The 19,253-nt window shown below is 37.5% G+C and overlaps 1 protein-coding gene across 4 annotated transcripts in view; it reads left to right on the top strand.

Annotated features, from left to right (window-relative positions):
* Positions 1–2,358: 2,358 nt before the first annotated feature.
* The window catches only part of LOC129765011 (6-phosphofructo-2-kinase/fructose-2,6-bisphosphatase 4), an 83,265-nt gene continuing 66,370 nt past the window's right edge, over positions 2,359–19,253 (top strand). For all 4 annotated transcript variants that reach the window (XM_055764765.1, XM_055764763.1, XM_055764762.1 and 1 more), the window contains exon 1: positions 2,359–2,638. In XM_055764765.1, coding sequence (XP_055620740.1) covers positions 2,371–2,638 — 268 coding nt within the window. In that variant the 5' untranslated portion in view covers positions 2,359–2,370. The remainder of the gene's footprint in view (positions 2,639–19,253) is intronic.

Below are 19,253 nucleotides of genomic sequence, written 5' to 3'. Positions count from 1 at the left end.
CGCTTTCCGCAAGAGCAGATCGCTTGCCACACCATGTACTTTTTGGCAAACTTGGATAGTTTCTGCTCGCGAATCTCCTCCGGAACGCTGAATTTGTCCTCTGCGGAGAAGAACAACAGGCCCGGCAGCTGACGAAAGTCCGCTTTGACGTAGGTTTCGTCGTCCATTACCAAGCAATGCGGCTTCGTCAGCATTTCGGTGTACAGCTTCCGGGCTCGCGTCTTCCCCACCATGTTTTGCCTTTCGTCGCGGTTAGGAGCCTTCTGAACCTTGTATGTACGCAGGCCCTCCCGCTGCTTGGTCCGCTGGACGAATGAACTTGACAAATTCAGCTTATTGGCGACATCCCGGACCGAACTTCTCGGATCACGTCTAAACTGCTTAACTACGCGCTTGTGATCTTTTTCACTGACGGAGCATCCATTTTTGCCGTTCTTCACCTTCCGGTCGATGGTTAGGTTCTCGAAGTATCGTTTTAGTACTCTGCTGACCGTGGATTGGACGATTCCCAGCATCTTACCGATGTCCCGATGTGACAACTCCGGATTCTCGAAATGAGTGCACAGGATTAATTCACGACGCTCTTTTTCGTTCGACGACATTTTTCTAAATTTACGAAAAATTGACAGTGAAGCATGGCCAACGTGATCTATACACTCTTATCTGATTATAAGCGAAAGCTGAAGATATAATTCCTGAAAATTAAATTTCTACAGCGTTTTTTCCTTGATGCGATTTGATGTGACACACCCTTTACATAACGTTTTGTTTTTTTGTGTCCCGCGTTAGACCTTTGATCATCTGGTCACTTTAACTAAACCTGATGTTGACATCAATTATAGTTGAAAGGTTGTTTTTTAGAACTGGCGCCAAAATCAAGAATCGGTTTGATGATGTATGGCACGATTGGTTTTCATGGAATCATTGTCAACTGAGTTCTGGGCGATTGATGGATTTCCAATAATGCTCTTTCAATTAATTTATTGAATAAAACGACTGCCTGACGGTACAAGATGAATGCCCTGTGGCTGTGGCCTTCATGATGACGAACAAAACAAAATGCTTTTGATGTTTGAATAGAAATATGAAATTTGTATTCCCTGTTTCAAGAAAAGACTACATTCCTACAGAATAAGCAGATAAATCGAAAAAAAGCTTTCAGTTTTCCAAAGATCGATTCTTTGGTACCGATTTAATCAGTGGATCGATTCCCACGCCGTTATAAAATCGATTCGACAAGATCGATCTTTCTATAAAGATCGCCCAATCCTAGTCCCATCAGCTTGAATACATCAACCGGTACATCGGATACCTCTTTGACGGCATGTCGATCAATGTGAAGTCCGAAGAAAAGACCGTGCTAGATGAAGTGCCCTGTTTTCTGCATTTTCGAAGGGTATCTGAGGTCGCATCGTGGGAAATGGAAATTGAAATAGATTTTATCCCCATATCACATTCCCGGAAGTTGAGATTCATTTTATCAAGATATCATGATGAAATGATAAATTTTATCATGAGGAGTTTATCATGAAACGTGCGTTTCATATTTTTCAACAAATAGTCCAAGAAGTTTATGTTGGTCAGTCCACTGGTATTATTGAACTTTGTGGCTGCCGTATATGCACACAAAACACGAAAAGAAGTGATAAGAGCGCGCGTGCGGTGCGTGGAAATTTTCGAAATCACTTTAACGACCATATGAATGTATTTGTTATTGTCTCTCACGGAAAATTTTGAAATTCACCGTCGGTGTTGTATTGGAAAGAGGTAAAGTCACGGGAAAATTCGACAGCGAGATGCAAATGTATTTGCGTGGTTAACCGATTGCAAGATTACAGGTGGAATTGTAGATATTTGTTTGTTCGATTCGGAATACGATGGAATGATAGTCAATATGGAAAAATGAAACTTATTAGGAGGGAAATGATCACCACTCTGACGTTTAATGAAGTGTCGTGTGATAAACATGCTTGTTAGTCATCTTATGACTTCCACAGAATTCTCATCCAAACGTATGGATAATTTATCGGCGTCATATAAAACGTATCACCAATTTTGTTATGCGTCACAATTCCTTTGAATAGATTCCATTCAAGATTTGTTGTTGTTTTCGACATATTTCTCTAATCATAAACAGTGGAACAAGACCACAGCAAAAGTGACAAAAACAAACCATTGTCTCTCTTCTCACATTACATCCGCGGAACACATGTTGCTTTGTTTTCCTTTGCTGTGGTTTTCTCTCACTCTCTCTCTCACTTTTGCTCGAATAATATTTGCGAAACATCTCTCTCCCGGCGGCGGTCGGTGATCTTCGTCGGAAGCAGCTGTGCGAAGAGTCGCTCAGTTCGCGTTTGTCAACAGTTCAAAATGGATGTGATTTTAAGTAATACCGTCGTGTCCCCGTCCGGTAATGTGGTAGCTACTAATGGTGGTGGCAGCAGCAGCACTGGCGCTGTTTTGCCGCCATCCGCGGCCCGCTCGCTGCGAGTACGCACATCGAGCCAAAGTGGAAAATATAACGAAAGCACCGTTCTCAGCGAGATCCAGCTCTGTCCCAGTGTGATGTCCGAAGATACCAAGAAGATGCTTCCGCCGACTACGGAAACCATCCAGACTAAACCATTCCCGATAAGAGGTAGGTCCCATCGTGTACAGCATCCGGAGGAATCAACACCCTGTCGATGCACATTCTATTAGTAATTGCGCCCCGCCCGTGTGGAAGAGTGCGGCGGATGAGAGGAGCGGGTGCATCGTACGATATTTTCCTTTATGTCATTCTTTTCTCCGCGAAATGACGTGCGCGCATGTGATGCTGCGATTGCAATCGTTTTTTTGTTATACTACAATCAGAAGGAAATTTATAAACACCGGGCAGATTTATCAGTGGTAGTGGACGTGGACCTGCCTCAATCAGGAAATAAACATCTACGCATTGCGTGGAAACTATGGTAGCTGGTTGTGACGTACATGTTGGGCAAATTAGTCCACTTGTATGAGCTTTCCCAATCAGAATAGAAGGAAAGCAGAGGGAATGAAATAAAACAGAAGACTATAATCAACAGGAGTGCTCTAGATGTAGGGTAAAAGAAAGAGGAATTGGCATTGAATCGGGTTGTGCAAAAATAGAACAACAGTTTTAAACCTTCCCCACGGACGCGCGCTGTTTTTATGAACTGAAGCAGGAGAAGAACACTGCGAATATTTGCTTCTTGTCCCGGTGACTGTGCTTTCGTAAAGTTGTTTGTGGTGCTGCAACGTGCAATGTTGTTTTCGCATATTTACTTGTACTGGTGTTTCAACTTAGAACAGCAGAGGATTATTTATTTCCAGAATTATACTGCAAATTCCCATTATCGGATCAATCTTATTACCACCGAAGCACAGAATAGTTAACTGTGAAATACTTCGTAAATTTATATCAAAGGAGCCGTTCGCACGTTTCGTAAAAAAATGGGTGGGTTATATCTATGATATAACCGCAAGGTTGACGTGGGACTACCATTGCACAATGGTCTAGGAGATGCATTTGAGTGGAAATTAGCATTTAGAGCTCAACAATTATTCTCTAGACAAAAACTGTCTTCGACAAAGTTGTTACATATGATAGAGGCTCATATCATTTTTCCAAAAATAGGGTGACCAACATTTTCGATGAAATAAAAAATCTAATTTTCTTATCTCTATAGATAGAGATAAACATAGTTCGACAATATCGTAGTTCCAGTTATTTGAAACATCTTTGTAGAACAAAGTTTTTTTTCTATCTCTTGTAATAAGCGATATAGTGCGTTTTTCCTAATTTGCGCTGGGGTCACGTTTGAAAAAACTGTTTTTTGCTCTTTTATATTTCAAATTTTACATACAAACTGTCTTCAAAAGACTTTTGGAACGTACTGATACAAACATTTTGCGATGCAGAACTTGTCAATATCTCAACTTCACTCAAAGTTATTGATATTTCATCCCAAAAAATACGTTCTCTACGATTATTTGTCATTCTTTCTGGGGCAAACATAAACAAAGTTTATTGGTGGCATTTGATAGAACATAGCTTGCTCTACATAATGCGTGATTTTCAAAACTATGTTATTTTTTGTGTTTGAGTAAATTGAAATTGAAGTCATGAGTTTTTGGGTGAAAAACCATCAATAACTTTGAGTATGATTAAGATATTGACAGGTTCTGCACCGCAAAATGTTGGTCTTGATAAGCTTTAAAAGTCGTACGAAGACAGCTTTGATGTAGAATTTGAAACATATAAGAGAGAGAGCAAAAAAAACCGCTTTTTCATGGTCACCCTAATGCAACTTAGGAAAAAAGCGCTAAATCGATTATATTAAAAGATAGAAAAAAACTTTGTTCTACTAAGTAAATTAAAATTTGAGGCTACAATATTGTCGAACTATGTTTATCTCTATCTATAAAGATAAGAAAGCAAGAGCTTTATCATATGTAACTTCATTGTCGAAGTTGCATCGAGGTAACCATGAAAAAAACCCGTTATTTCGCTCTAACTTTTACATTTAAAATTACATCAAAATTGTCTTCGTACGACTTTTAGAGCTTATCAATACCAACATTTTGCGATGCAGAATTTGACAATATCTTAAGATGAAGGTGGAAGCTAGTCATTGTAGTGGTATAGGTAAACCCACGTGTAAAAATGGGGTAATAGTGTTTGTGAGAGAAGAGCAAAGCACACGTAAATAGATCAATACACTTATTAGACTGTGTGGCGCTTCATTGACACGAGTCTTTGAATACATTTGAAAAAAATACCAATTCAATACTAAAGTAAAATGTATGAACGATATGTTCCGATGAACAATTGCAGATATAAATATGTATATAGAATGCGCATTTGTATATGAAGTGAAATTCTGATTATACGCGAGCGTAACATAAGAAAATTTATAACATAAGCGAATTGGGGCTCTTTTGTTATGAACAAGTTATTCCGCATAGTAACTCGATGTTGATAATTCCTCAATATTTTCCTTCGTTGATCGTATTGTTTTCACATGCTCACGTTGGAGAGCCTTAACCCTTCTCTTCGTTGGCCGAAGCATTTTAATTGAATGTAATACTTTTTCGTTTACTATTTTTGAAAGCATAGGCAGCCGTGGCAGTGTTCCGAGATCTGTAATACAATTTTCTAAACCAATGTTCAAGTTGCTAAAACTTACATTATAGGACCCATTAAACGTTAAAATAATAATTGCATTGATATCAACACAATTTTATTTTATTGATTTTCATGACATGAAACACTATGACTCAGGAATAACATTTTGTTTAGTGGTTTTTATATCTTTTACAATGATGTTGTCTGGCATCAGTGTCGAAAAAATAAATAGGTTTTCACCAATACAAACAAAACCATTGCAGAAAATTGAAAAATGAAAAGTTAACTTTTAGAGCACTAGTTCGAGTTTTACGACGTTTCTACTATACATTGCGACGGCAGATGAAAATTAATAATATTTGGTGAGTAATCGATTAGATTTTGGTTAACACTACTTGGTAGGAAGTGTGTGCAAACGATCATTTTCTTCACACTGTTTCGCAAAATTATTGATTTTCGTGCGAGGGGTAAGGGAGGGAGATGAAAGAAATGAGCGCCATAGTGGCAGTCATTTGTGGCTAGCTATCTTCACCCAAAAACTCATGATTTCAATTTTAATTTACCCAAATACAAAAAAATAACATATCTCTGAAAATCACATCATATAGAGTGAAATTTGTTCTTTCAAATTATGTCAACAAACATTTTTTATGTTTGCCCCAGAAAGAATGGCAAGCAATTGAAGAGAGCGTGTTTTTTGGGAAGAAATATCAATAACTTTGAATAAAGTTGATATTGACAATGTTTGTATCAGTATGTTCTAAAAGTCTTTGGAAGACAACTTGTATGTAGAATTTGAAATGTAAATGTTAGAGCCTAAAAGCAGTTTTTTTAATGGTGACCGCAACGCAAATTAGGAAACGCTATATCACTATATCCGTTATTACAAGAGATAGGAAAAAACTTTGTTCTACAAAGATGTTTTAAATAACTGGAACTATAACATTGTCGAACTATGTTTACCTCTATCTATAGAGATAAGAAAGTTAGATTTTTTATTTAATCGAAAATGTTGGTTACCCTATTTTTGGCAACATGAAAATGAGCGCTTTATCATATGTAAGAATTTTGTCGAAGACAGTTTTTGTCTAGAGAATAACCGTCGAGCTCAAAATGCTAATTTCTACTTAAATGCATCTCCTGGACCATTGTGCATTGGCTTAGTAACCATTTGTTTGTATTGATTGAATCATTGATTGAATGAAACAGTTTTCGAATTCAATTGAATTCAACATATTTACTCTGTAAGTAAAAAATTTTAACAAATACCATGTAGGGTCAATTCATGCATTGTAATAGATCATGTTCTTCGTTACAAGTAAATTTGATGATCGTCCTTTTACGTTTGATATGATGCCTAGGACTGCCAAGTTATGTGAGCGGAAGAATTGTCAAACGATCACTGTATTTTACATTTCTATCTGGAATCATTGCATCTCTCATGTGTACTTACTTCTCGAACCGCGTAATTGCTTGATTTGATGAACATTTCGATGAATCGAATCGACACACAGTGGTCCCTGAGAAAATTTAGGCAGCCAAAACCCAAAAAATGAAGTTAGTCTATCCTATATTCTATGATGTTCAAGGCATCTAGGATCACATGTTTCACGTGCATGCGCTGAATAACTCGAGAACTAATAAAGCAAATGCAATCAAACTCGGCATATAGAGGTTTTAGGGACCGATAAACGTTTCTATGGTGGTTCGACACTCTTCCCCCCCTTTCTAAGGGGAGGCTGCCATACAAATGAAACACAAATTTCTGCATAACTCGAGAACTAATAAAGTAAATGGAGCCAAATTTGGGATGTGAGGGTTTTTGAGTACGAAAATTTTTTCTATGATGGTATGACACCCCTTCTCTGGAATGGAGAGGGGGTTCCATAAAAATAATACACATATTCCAACCAAACATTACAATTGAAAATTTTTTAATTTTCCCATGATCCTTCCGAGTGATCATGGGAAAATTCAATTCGCATGTGTTCTACAATTACATATTGACAAGCGTTGTTAGTCCATCTGATGTTTGCGGTAACGAAATTGATCTTCGTTCGAAAGTGGAAATGGATTATAATGTGATAAAACGCACTCCTATATCGCCTTCTTTCTATATAAAAAAAAACAAATGGATCGCCGAATGTGTTGATAAGAGCAAAACTCGAGAAAGGAATAGTCCGATTTAGAGCTGTCTTCATTGTATCATATTTTCTATATCAAACATTTATTCCATGTAACGGAGAAACATGTTATTTGCAAGTGGATGAAAAATCTTGCACTAGAGTTGTGTCTGAAAATAATCTGATATTATAATGTCGAGTTTTGGTAGAAGTACTGAAATTTTATAGTGAAAAATAATTTGAAAGAGTAGATTAGAAGATCAATCAATGAACAGTAAGAAAACGTGGATGTGATAACGAAAAATAAATTTTGGGCGGGACGGAGTTTGCCGGGTCAGCTAGTGATTCTGTAAATATACTTCTTTCGGACCAAGCAGAAATTTTAAAACAAATCTGCTCTTTCGACAACATTTGTAGAAAGGGTAATTTTGAACAGGAAAAATGTATGTTGGTGCGATAAAAATATTTTGCGTCATATTTATGATATGCTCTTCTTTCAATAATCCACAAAACATAATGAATTAGGAAATTTATCAATATACTGAAATACCATTTCATTCGAAAACATTCTGCACTTCGATGTTTATTTTAGAATTATATTGAATGTAACTAATAAAATTATGACCTCATAATCTTTTTTACTATCAACGTCTGTTCATTATTATTACAGGAAATAAATATTCGCTCGATTTATCGAATACTGAAAGACAATTATTCGAATAAATCGAATATTGAAAAATGGTCCAACGATTAAGCGATAATCGAATAAACGAAAAATTTAGACATCTCTACAAGCAAGTATAACCCCGATTTCCCCAGGCACCTTGGTTTTGATGGCTGTGGGGGCCCGTAAATCGGGCCAATCAAAACGGGACAGTTAGGGCGTTTAGATAGCGCTTGACATTTTACAGTTATTCAATTGCTTATCTCAAGAAAAATAACATTTTTTAATTGTGATAGATGCGTAGAAATATTTTCTATCAATTGATGCAAACATCTTTCCGATCTATTAAGAAATGTTCGAGTTATAAGCATTCGAAATCTTTCATTTTCTCCTGCATGTTCTGTGTTTAGGTTTTCATTTTACCCCCCATATATTCCGGTTAGTCAAAACACCATTGAACAACGGTATTAAGCTGGGAAATCAACCCATAAATAGATTTCAACGAGTAAGATACCTCGATGTAGTCTTAGATTCCAAACTATAGAGCAGATAATATGTTGAGCTTTATCAAACAATTTAGCTACTATTTCCAGGATCCGTACACAATAAAAACATTGTATGTAACATACGTCAGGTAAATTCTCGAATATTGTAGTATTGCATGGTCCCCCTACATAACATCATACAAAGACAGAATTGAATCTGTACAAAAAAAATGTTTATTAAAATTTACGCAGAATTCCAGATGTTGATTTTTGGGTTTCATGCAAAAATCAACCTTTTCCTCTTGGCTTTGCTGATCAATCATGTTCGTGTCCATGCATTTTTTCTTATCACATACCAGTATGAGAGAGCAGCACATTTTCTGTTATTTTTAAGCTCATTTAATGTAATAAATCAGTATGCCTGTGGAGGCGATCTGGTGTAGTGGTAACATCCATAACTCTCACGCAGAGATCACGAATTCAATTCTCACTCCCGACATTCTTCAGGATGCCAAAACATGTGCTAAAAAGTAATTTTTGGTGTAGAAGCACTAACCGGAATGAATTACTTTCGGAAGAAATAGCTCCAACAAAACAAAATAACATTAAAATAATATCACGAAAGACCATTAAAATAATAATTAACGCTAATTTTTATTCAACATCGTATGTTTCAAATGAGACTATATAAAGAAATCCTATCAATCCTATCATTGATATCATATTCAATGGAATCAGATGATGAAAATGAATCATCTCAAATACGTCGCTAGTGTCTGTTACCCGATACCACTTTTCTAAACAAATGCAGCTCCGTTCGAAGCCAACCGGTTATTACGTTTGCTCGTGTATTTACGATCAGTTCATCAAACCAATTTCAACCGCTAAATTGCAGCAATCAAGCTGAATCAATGAAATCTCGCGGCGCCATTATTACGATTTCTTTGGTTGCCCTCGAGAATATGATTCTACGTGTATGTGCATGTACTCCACACAATTACAACTAACTAAACTAGGCCATGGATCGGGAGGTGTGTTTCACTTGCGCAATAGCACAACGGCTGCTGCAACGCATATCATCCGATGGATGGATACGCGATGCGATGGTTGCACTCTTCAAGTTCAAGGACGCCGCCGCCGCCGCTGTCGCGGACCTCATTCCCTCGCTCCTCGCTCACTTTACTCATGGAACCACCACCGCCCGGTGGGTGGTACTGCTCAGTTTGCTCGTTAACAAGCACGGCGAATGCAAGTCAGGGTAGAATTCCGACGGATGCCACTACGAAAGAAACTCTTCCTCTGTCTCACTATTTCGGCTTTATGAAGCTCTACCGATGCGGAAATTAAGAGCGCGCGCTCCGGAACAAATGTGGGATTCGATGGGATGGTTGAGGTAGTAAGGTTTCATAGAAGAACTTGGTTTTCTCATCACAGGTTTGCTTGTGTGATCTTCCTTAGTACTCGTTGTTGTATTCAGTATTATCTCCGTTATCCACTTGACCACGGAAAACTCATGGAACGGATGTATCTTTGCTCGATTCCCGATGCCCCGATGGGTTTCAAAAAAATACCTTCAACCGTTCAGGAAATGTAATGTAAACGAAATTAAATTTATCCTAATTAGTTGAACTAAGGAACCGCAAGCAAACCGTAATCCGGCTTCCGAATCGCAAAACCCTTTGTTCACCCTCGATGTTGTTCATAATAATTGTTCAGTCTGAGATAGAGTTGATAAAATCATCCCCACTAAAGACAAGAAAAAAAAAACAACAGACCGGAAAAGAGATCGGAAAATGCAAACAAAGGCCTGCGCCGTTTCGCTCGGGGGAAAAACAGATGGTTGAATATACTCTATGCTCAGGACATAAACAATCATCATTGTCGCACCCTGATTGTGGGTGATAATTGATAACACGAGGATAACAAGAAAAAGCAGAACAATTGTCGGCGAAAGATAGCGAACGACCTTCACTGTGTACATTTCGTCTGGGCACGCGATGGGGGCATGTGAATGAGTCCCACATCGTGAATGATAATCACATCAACAAGTGGTCTGATTCGTTGATATCGTTCAAATTCATGTAGGGAGCAAGTGTTTTACACAGAAAATTGATTCGGTCACACGTACGAGTTCAAAATATGGCCAACAAATAATGAATAATTTGGACAGTTCTCATTGAACGTCATCCTGAGAGCAGTTTCCTCATTGCATCGAAATGCCCAAACTCCTTATCATGGTTATGAGCACAATCGGTATCTCAGTTAACGAACCCAGCGATTAGAGAAAATTTAGGTTATTCTCAGATCGATTACACGCGTCAACGGGAGAGCTTGCAAAATTTTTCCACCGTCCACTGAACTTTGACCGACCTCTCGCCGCTATTTGTTGATAATCTGGTTCATAGGTTCCGTACAACCGGTGATCCCGATCTGATCTTTCATGACGCATGTGCGAAGCGGACACAAGCGATGTGAGCGGCAAGTCCCGATTAGCAACCGCCTTATCGACGCCTATCGATATGCCCACTCTTGTTTGTTTGTCTTTTGCAAGTAGTCTGACTTCGTGGTCGTTTGTCGTTTGAAATAACAAAAACAAAAGTGTGAATCGTTAATCGGTGCAAACAATCCACTGGGAGATGTCATCGAGAAAAAAATCTAGTTGAGAGACGGTCGAGACTGACAATCGATTGCTAGGAACAGTGACAGTTACTAAAAATAGAGGAACCATTTGTTTACGCGAACGTGCAGAGAGTGATAACGATAAAAATTAGTCAAGCTGTGAGCAAATGGTTCAATCTACTGAAAACAATTTCCATTGAGGATATTTTGGAGTACAAGTATAGGTTGTAGTTTGAAGGATCACTGCAATCAGATTTTAAATCTTCATATCTGGGCCTTATTATTGACGTGGGACTACGTCGAACCGGAGTATATGGGGGTGAAATGAAAACCTAAACACAGAACATGCAGGAAAAAATGGGTGGGTTATATCTATGATATAACCGCAAGGTTGACGTGGGACTACCTTGGCTTATCAATCATTTGTTTGTATTGATTAAATTTTTGATGGAATGAAACAATTCCCGAATTCAATTGAATTCAATATATTTGATTTGTAAGTAAAAAGATTGTGAAATGTCATGTAAGGTCAATTCATGCATTGTGATAGTAAATTTAATGACAGGCCTTTTACGGTTGTTATGATACCTAGAACAAAATTTGTGAACGGGAGAATTTTCAAACGATTATTTTATTTTACATTTGCTTCTGAAGTTTACATCTCTCAAGTGTACGTACTTATCGAACCGCGAATTCGCTTGATTATATGAACTTCAGGCACTCAGTTCCGATTTTGACATGTATGTCGAACGCATATTGTTTAATGAATTGGCGTTATCGCAGCAGTTAACAACATTTTGCCTAATCATCAAATGGTATGCGTAGAAATTCAATGAGCGGAAGATATGAAGGTATATCCTTCAATACAATAATGAATAACCGAGCCAAAGCGTTGTGTTCGTACCCGCTTTTGTAATCCGTGCTAGGAAAACACTTTGCGGAGTGCAAAAAAAAATGCGGGTGCAGAGATACCCCCGACTTGCATGAATCAAAAACTTCAACTTCTACTTTTTATACTATAAAGGATTTAAACTTGAAAGTTCATTCGTCTCTAGTGTCTGCACGATTTTCCCAGGTTCCTAAGTTTAGGAGACCGTGTTAAAGAAACATATTCTAGTTTGCACAAAGGCAAGCGAGTACAAAAGTACTCGAAGCTTGCATTTATTTACAGAGCCGATTTTCCCAGACATTTTGGTTTTGAAGTCTGTGTTAGGCAAACACATTTCAGTCGGAACAAAAATGCCACTGACTTGCATGAATTTACAATGCCAATTTCCTCAGACACCTTGGTTCTGAAGTCTGTGTTGGGAAAACACATTTCAGTCGGAACAAAAATTCCCCCGACTTTCATGTATTTGCAATGTTGATTTCCCCACGCTACATGGATTTGAACTCTGTGTTAGGGAAACACATTTCAGTCGGACCAAAAATGCCCCCGACTTACATGTATTTGGAATGCCAATTTCCCTACGCTCCTTGGATTTAAAGTCTGTGTTAGGGAAACACATTTCAGTCGGAACAAAAATACCCCCGACTTTCATGTATTTGCAATGCTGATTTACCCAAGGCTGCTTGGGTTTGATGGCTGTGTTAGGGAAATCGTAGATCGGGCCAATCAAAATGAGGCAGTTATGCCGTTTAGATAACGCTTAACATTTTACAGTTATTCAATTGTTTATCTAATGAAAAACAACATTTTATTAATTGTGATAGAAGCGTAGAAATATTCCCTATCAAATGATGCAAACATCTTTCCGATCCAGTAAGAAATGTTCGAGTTATAAGCATTCGGAATCTTTCATTTTTTCCTGCATGTTCTGTGTTTAGGTTTTCATTTTACCCCCCATATACTCCGGTTAGACGTAGTCCCACGTCAAAAAATGAAAGATTTCGAATGCTTATAACTCGAACATTTCTAAATAGATCGGAATGATGTTTGCATCAATTGATAAGAAATGTTTCTACGCGTCTATAAAAATGTAATTTTTCATGAGATAAACAGTTGAATAACTGCAAAGTGTCAAGCATTATCTAACTGACCCAAACTGCCTAGTTACGTTTGGCCCGATTTACGGTTCCCCAACACAGACTTCAAAATCAATGTACCTGTGGGAATCTGCTTTGCAAATTTACATGCAAAGGGGTATCTTTGTTCCCATCGAAATGTGTTTCCCTAAGATGGATTTCAAAACAAAGATGCCTGGGAGAATCCGCTCTGTAAATATATGCAAGCTGTGAGTACTTTTGTACTCGCTTTTCTTTGTGTAGACTAGAATATGTTTCCCTAAAACGTACTTCTAAACTGAGAAGCCTTGGGAAATCGTCATTTCAGATACTAGAGGTGAATGAACTTTCGCGGTTCGAGAACTACGTAAACATGAGACACTGCATGAATTGGTCTTACATGGCAACTGTTAATTTTTTTACTTAAAAAGCAAATATGTTGAATTCAATTGAATTCGAAGATTGCTTCATCCAATCTTCAATTGCAATCATTCAAATCACTCCTAAATCTGGACTTTCCATATCCCTAGCAATTATAGTTGCATTTACACATTCTCATCTACTAGTTCTTGTTGGGGGATTCAGGTTCGTGGGTTGAGTACTACCTCCAATAGCTCCAAAGATGCACCATTTAGCACTGGAACGTACCTTTGGTCCTACGTTGTGAAATTTTTAATTTGTCCAAACTTAATTCCTTCCTTCCTATTGAATACCGTCCTTTCCCAATCCTTCACGAATCCTGTTGTCCGCTTTCCTTTTCCTCCATAGACTTCCAACTCCAACCAATTAGTTTTCAATATATACAAATTTATTAGAACCACTTTTCAATTTTGTCACGATAATATAATTTTTGTATTTTTACAGTATTTATTCCTTGGTGATCGGTCGGATACTGATCACTATAGCAATTCTATCTCCCTTTTTACATGGTCTATTCGCGTCATCGAAGGTACGGTGTCGCCACCTATGAAAGTTTCGCGTGTGAGTGAAAAATATGTAAATAAAACGTTGCATATTTTCTCTGTAATTAATATACTGATTTCTCGAAAACTTGTACCGTGTTTATCTTAAAATTAGTGGAAGTTGTTGAAAAATAGTTTTTCTTAGCTGTTTCGATGCTCCGAACCAAAATTTATTGTCATTTAGTAGTGAAAAAAAGCCGTTGAAGTACATCCTCTGTCAATCTACCTGCGAGAGAGGTAAAAATTAATGAAATTTGATATAAAAATATCCGTTTAGTGTTCATAAAATACCTAAAATACAAAGATCTGGCTTCTATTCAAGCAGTGCTCTAATATTTTTCAAAATATTTTCCTTAGAACGTGTGAAATATGGTCGTCAAAAGCTGCGCAAATTGCCCGGAGAACATGCAAGTCGGACGAAATTTGCTTGAAGCTGACTCCGAACAATCTGCAAAATTCAAAAGCAGTATTGTTTGTGTCGTCCCCGGATGTAAGCAGAGATATCGCCCCGGAATTTCTTTTCATGCCTTCCCTCCGAAAATGGACAAATCGCGGTATCAAGACTAGATCTAACGACTACGGCTAAAGATAGAACCTACAAAAACCTCCCGTATTTGTAGCCTCCATTTCACCGTGTCGAACTTCTACTCTCCAAGTATTCACATTCACATTTTCGCACTTTTGAAAAAGTGTCAAACAGTCCAACTTGGTGCAAAATGTGCAATAATAAAAAAATAAAATAAAACATACTTAAGCAAATGATACAAAACAGCCATGACGTGTTTGCACTTCCCTTTGTCAGCTTTACAGGAACACGAAAACAACCATTTCGAGAAGGAGATTTTCGTACGAATTTTTATTGTATGGGGTTCCGAGCTTGGAGATGTTGACTGGAGGCAGGACGAGAAAATACTGAAGCCTTCATCGTGAACTTCTTCAACACCAACTATTAAAAGATGTCCAGCTTTGAATACTCTTTCGCCTTCGACGACTAAACGGCTTCCACCCGCAGCGTAATCGAACACATCCGCAAACTCCACAGCCACGTAGCAGGTTTCATTTTCTCCGACTGATGGCTCCTGATAATGCATGAAACAAGGTCACAGAAAAACACTTATAAGATAAATTCAGCTTAAGCTACGGCAAAGTTTTTTTCACTGCATAAGGAAAACTCATTTTCCAACCGTTTGGAAGATAAATTTTGCACACAATTATTAATTTTTTTTTTAAATTTAGTATCCTGAAAGTTTGTTTACTTTTTCACAAGTAAAGACTGTGTCCTTTGGATGCGGTAAGAAAACGTTTTCCCCTGCAGTAAATTTATGTGATTTAACTAAATTAGCATCCTAGAGGATAGTTCTTTCGATACATACTCACCATTACGAAAATTTCTCCAAAAAACGTTAAAAACGGTGCGTTTAAAAATCACATTCTTTTTGCAATTCTTTGTTGACATTCGCTTCACGCACACAAGCTGTCAAATTCAGCTTCGTAGTCGCGAATTGAGTTTCGTTCGTGTTCGGTCTATTGCTATAATTTTCTGAGTGTATTGTGAGTGTAGCTTATCTGTGTTATTTGTATAACAGTTTGTACAGGGTGGTCATTTTGTGTGTCATTTCAGTCTTCAAATTAATGTTTGATTTTAATTTGTTACATTTAAGTTCACGATGGCTAAATATGCAAACAGTTCTTATACTTCCTAGTTTATCGACCTCACCATATGGACAAAACAATAAGACCATGACCGTTACAGGTACAATTGCTAAATACCTCAAACATTGTAAGTTACCCATTAAATAATAAACAAATAAGTTTAATTTAGTGCTCAAAAATATACATTCGTTATTTTATTTTATTCGGGAACATGTATTCATTATATTTAACCAACAGTATTTGGTGGCATAACCATTGTTCCGGATCACTTTGAGAACTCTCTTCGACATTGATTCCACGAAGTTTCGGCTCGTATTTACAGGAAAAGTATGCCATGCTTCCTGGATTTAATAGGTAGTCCTTCTTTATTCCTTAACTAGTTGACCCGGCAAACTTAGTCCGGGTCAAAATTATTTTTTGATATGAATTCTTTCGAAAATTCACGTTTTCTTATCGAACGAACGTTCGTGGGTTCAATTGTACAACTCTCAATTGAATGACCTTCACAGTTTCCATTTGGCTCTTTGCAATTTTCATTTACTTTGAATTTCCTGTTACTTCTACCGAAACTCGCCATTATAATATAAATTTATTTACAGACACAATTTTCACTGAATATTCTTGATTCATTTTAAAATAACATGTTTCTCCGTTACATGGAAATCGTGTTTGATATAGAAAAGTAAATTTTCATTCAAAATTTTCATTTCTCAAAATTTTCACTAACGGAACACGAAGCTTAATTCGGCAAACGCGTAATCCGATTGGACTAACAACAATGTCATTGTGGAAAATATGAGAATTGTGTTTTCTTCAACTATGGGCAGAGATGAATACAACAAAATAAAGACGGACCATTCCTTCTTCGGGTTTTGCGCGTAGTATCACGTTTGGCCTTCCGTTTTTATTTACATATAAATAGATAGATAGAAGATAAAATATTGCGCTACTTTGCTTGAAAATTCATTTCTACTTACGAACAAAGCTCAATTTCGTTAGCGCAAGCATCGAATTACATCATGATAAGCGTTGTTAGTCCAACGCTTATCATGATGTAATTTTCGAACATATGGGAATTCAATTTTCCGAATTTTCCGATTTTTCTCCACTCAATTGATCTATGGACAGAGACAAACACAACAAAATGAAGACAGCTTTAATCGGATTTTGTGCTTAGCAACACATTTGGCCTTTCATTTTTATTTATATAGATTTCACAGGGCTCACGGATTTTTGGACAATATGCGCCTGATCACGAACGTCACTTCTCGGTGAAAACGAAATGAATTGTATGCGATTTATATGCATTTCTAGTACTTCTGCCAAAACTCGTTATTCTATTATCTGATTATTTTCAGACACAATTCCCGTTCAGATTTTTTTAACCACTTGCAAATAACATGTTTCTCTGTTACATGGAATAAAGGTTTGATACAGAAAATATGATAGAATACAGACAGCCCCAAATCGGATAATTCCTTTCTCGAGTTTTGCTCTTATCAACACATTAGGCAATCCATTTTTATTTATATAGAATGAAGAAGATATAGGAGAGCTTTTCATCACATTAAATTCATTTCCAGTTTCGAACAAAGATCAATTTCGTCAGCGCAAACATCAAATGGACTAACAATGCTTGTCACTATGTCATTGTAGAACATATGCGAATTGAATTTTCTCAATTTTTCCATTTTCCTTCACTTTTTTTTTTTTGAAAATTTTCAATTGTTATGTTTGGTTAAAATATGTGTATTATTTTTATGGGAGCCCCTCTCCATTCCAGAGGAGGGATGGGTGTCATACCATCATAGAAACATTTCTCGTACCCAAAAATCCTCACATCCCAAATTTGGCTCCATTTTCTTTATTAGTTCTCGAGTTATGCAGAAGTTTGTGTTTCATTTGTATGGCAGCCTCCCCTTAGAGAAGGGGGAGGAGTGTTAAACCACCTTAGAACCGTTTTTTGCCTCTTAAAACCTCCACATGCTAAATTTGGTTCCGTTTGCTTTATTAGTTCTTGATTTATGAGGAAATTTATGCTTCATTTGTATGGTAATACATTTTTGGGAAAAAAGGGGAAAATGATTTTTTGGACCATCGGGTAACTTTGAAAAATCATAACTCAAAAATGAAAAAAACGCCTCCCTTGTTTCGAGATATGTTATGTGAAAAATCCTCAGCTTTCCAGAAAAAATATAAAAAAACTATTGCGTCTTTGGTCCCGGGACTATTTTTTTTTTTTTTTATCTTCGCTTATTTTTCGTCGGCCTATTTCCGCCACTTTAGTGCCAATCACCGACATCAGGGAGGCGACTCCACCTGTTCCTACCTATCAGACTCAACAACTCATGAGCCGGGCCAACTTCTTTTACTTCCGCTCCGAAGGAAGACGTAACCAGAGATTTTTCGCCTCAGAAAATCCCAACGACGCCAGCTGGGATTGAACCCAGGCCGATCGGATTGTGAGGCTGTTACGCTAACCGTCCCGGGACTATGAAAACAATAAAAAACGAATACAATCAATAAAAACGAGAGCAGAATTTAAATTTTCTGCATGTATAGTATAAGACCAGCTAATTGGCTTTAATTTGATATGTCGATCATCTGAATCGGTCTAGTAGTTCCAAAGTTATGAATTTTTTTTTTAATTCGTTTATTTTTACAGGCTCAGTTACTTAAGTTTAAAGGAGCCGAATTCTTAAATATATTTTTAAAACTATATATATATATAGAAACAATTTTCTTACATCTATGGTTAGTAAGGTGGAAAACCGATTACTCGCGGTGTACTCGAGTTTAGAAGGGTGACATATTTTTAGGAGAAGGATGGGATATAAGGAAATTGTAACAATGTTGATGAGCACTCAATTCTTAAATCTATTCGTATATCTATAGTTTATTTACATTTCAACTTATTCTACTATTTATAGCAAGGGGACGAATTACCCGCAAAGGAAGGAAAGGAGGGTATAAGGATGTAGGGACAATCACACACGAAGATCTATAGCTTTAAGGAAAACATATATATGGGACATGTAATCAAGGTCTAACCGAGCCAACACATCTCTCACCGGCACATTGGGCTGTCTTCCTCGGGCCCGAAGGGAGTTTTCTAAATTCGATCTGGCGACCAGATACACCTCGCACGACCAAACAATGTGCTCGATGTCGTGATAACCTTGGCCACAAACGCAGAGATTGCTGCTGGCAAGATTGAAACGAAAGAGTAGTGCATCTAAAGAACAGTGATTGGAAATGAGTCGGGAGAAGGTGCGAATAAAGTCCCGACTCAATTCCAGACTTTTGAACCACGGATTGAGGCTAACCTTAGGGATAATCGAGTGAAACCAACGGCCCAATTCATCTTCATTCCACTTGCGTTGCCAGTTAGCGATGGTATTTTTGCGAACTAAAGAATAAAATTCATTGAAGACGATTTGACGCTGATAAATATCGCCTTCAATTGCACCTACCTTTGCCAATGAGTCAGCCCTCTCATTACCCGGAATTGAGCAATGTGAGGGGACCCAGACAAAGGTAAAGACATAACAGCGTCTGGATAAAGCACTCAAAATTTGTCGTATTCTCTCAAGGAAGTACGGCGAGTGCTTTTCC

Source organism: Toxorhynchites rutilus, chromosome 2, assembly GCF_029784135.1.
Source record: "Toxorhynchites rutilus septentrionalis strain SRP chromosome 2, ASM2978413v1, whole genome shotgun sequence".
Classification (NCBI taxonomy): Eukaryota; Metazoa; Arthropoda; class Insecta; order Diptera; family Culicidae; genus Toxorhynchites; species Toxorhynchites rutilus.
This window is presented reverse-complemented; position numbering and strand designations above follow the sequence as displayed.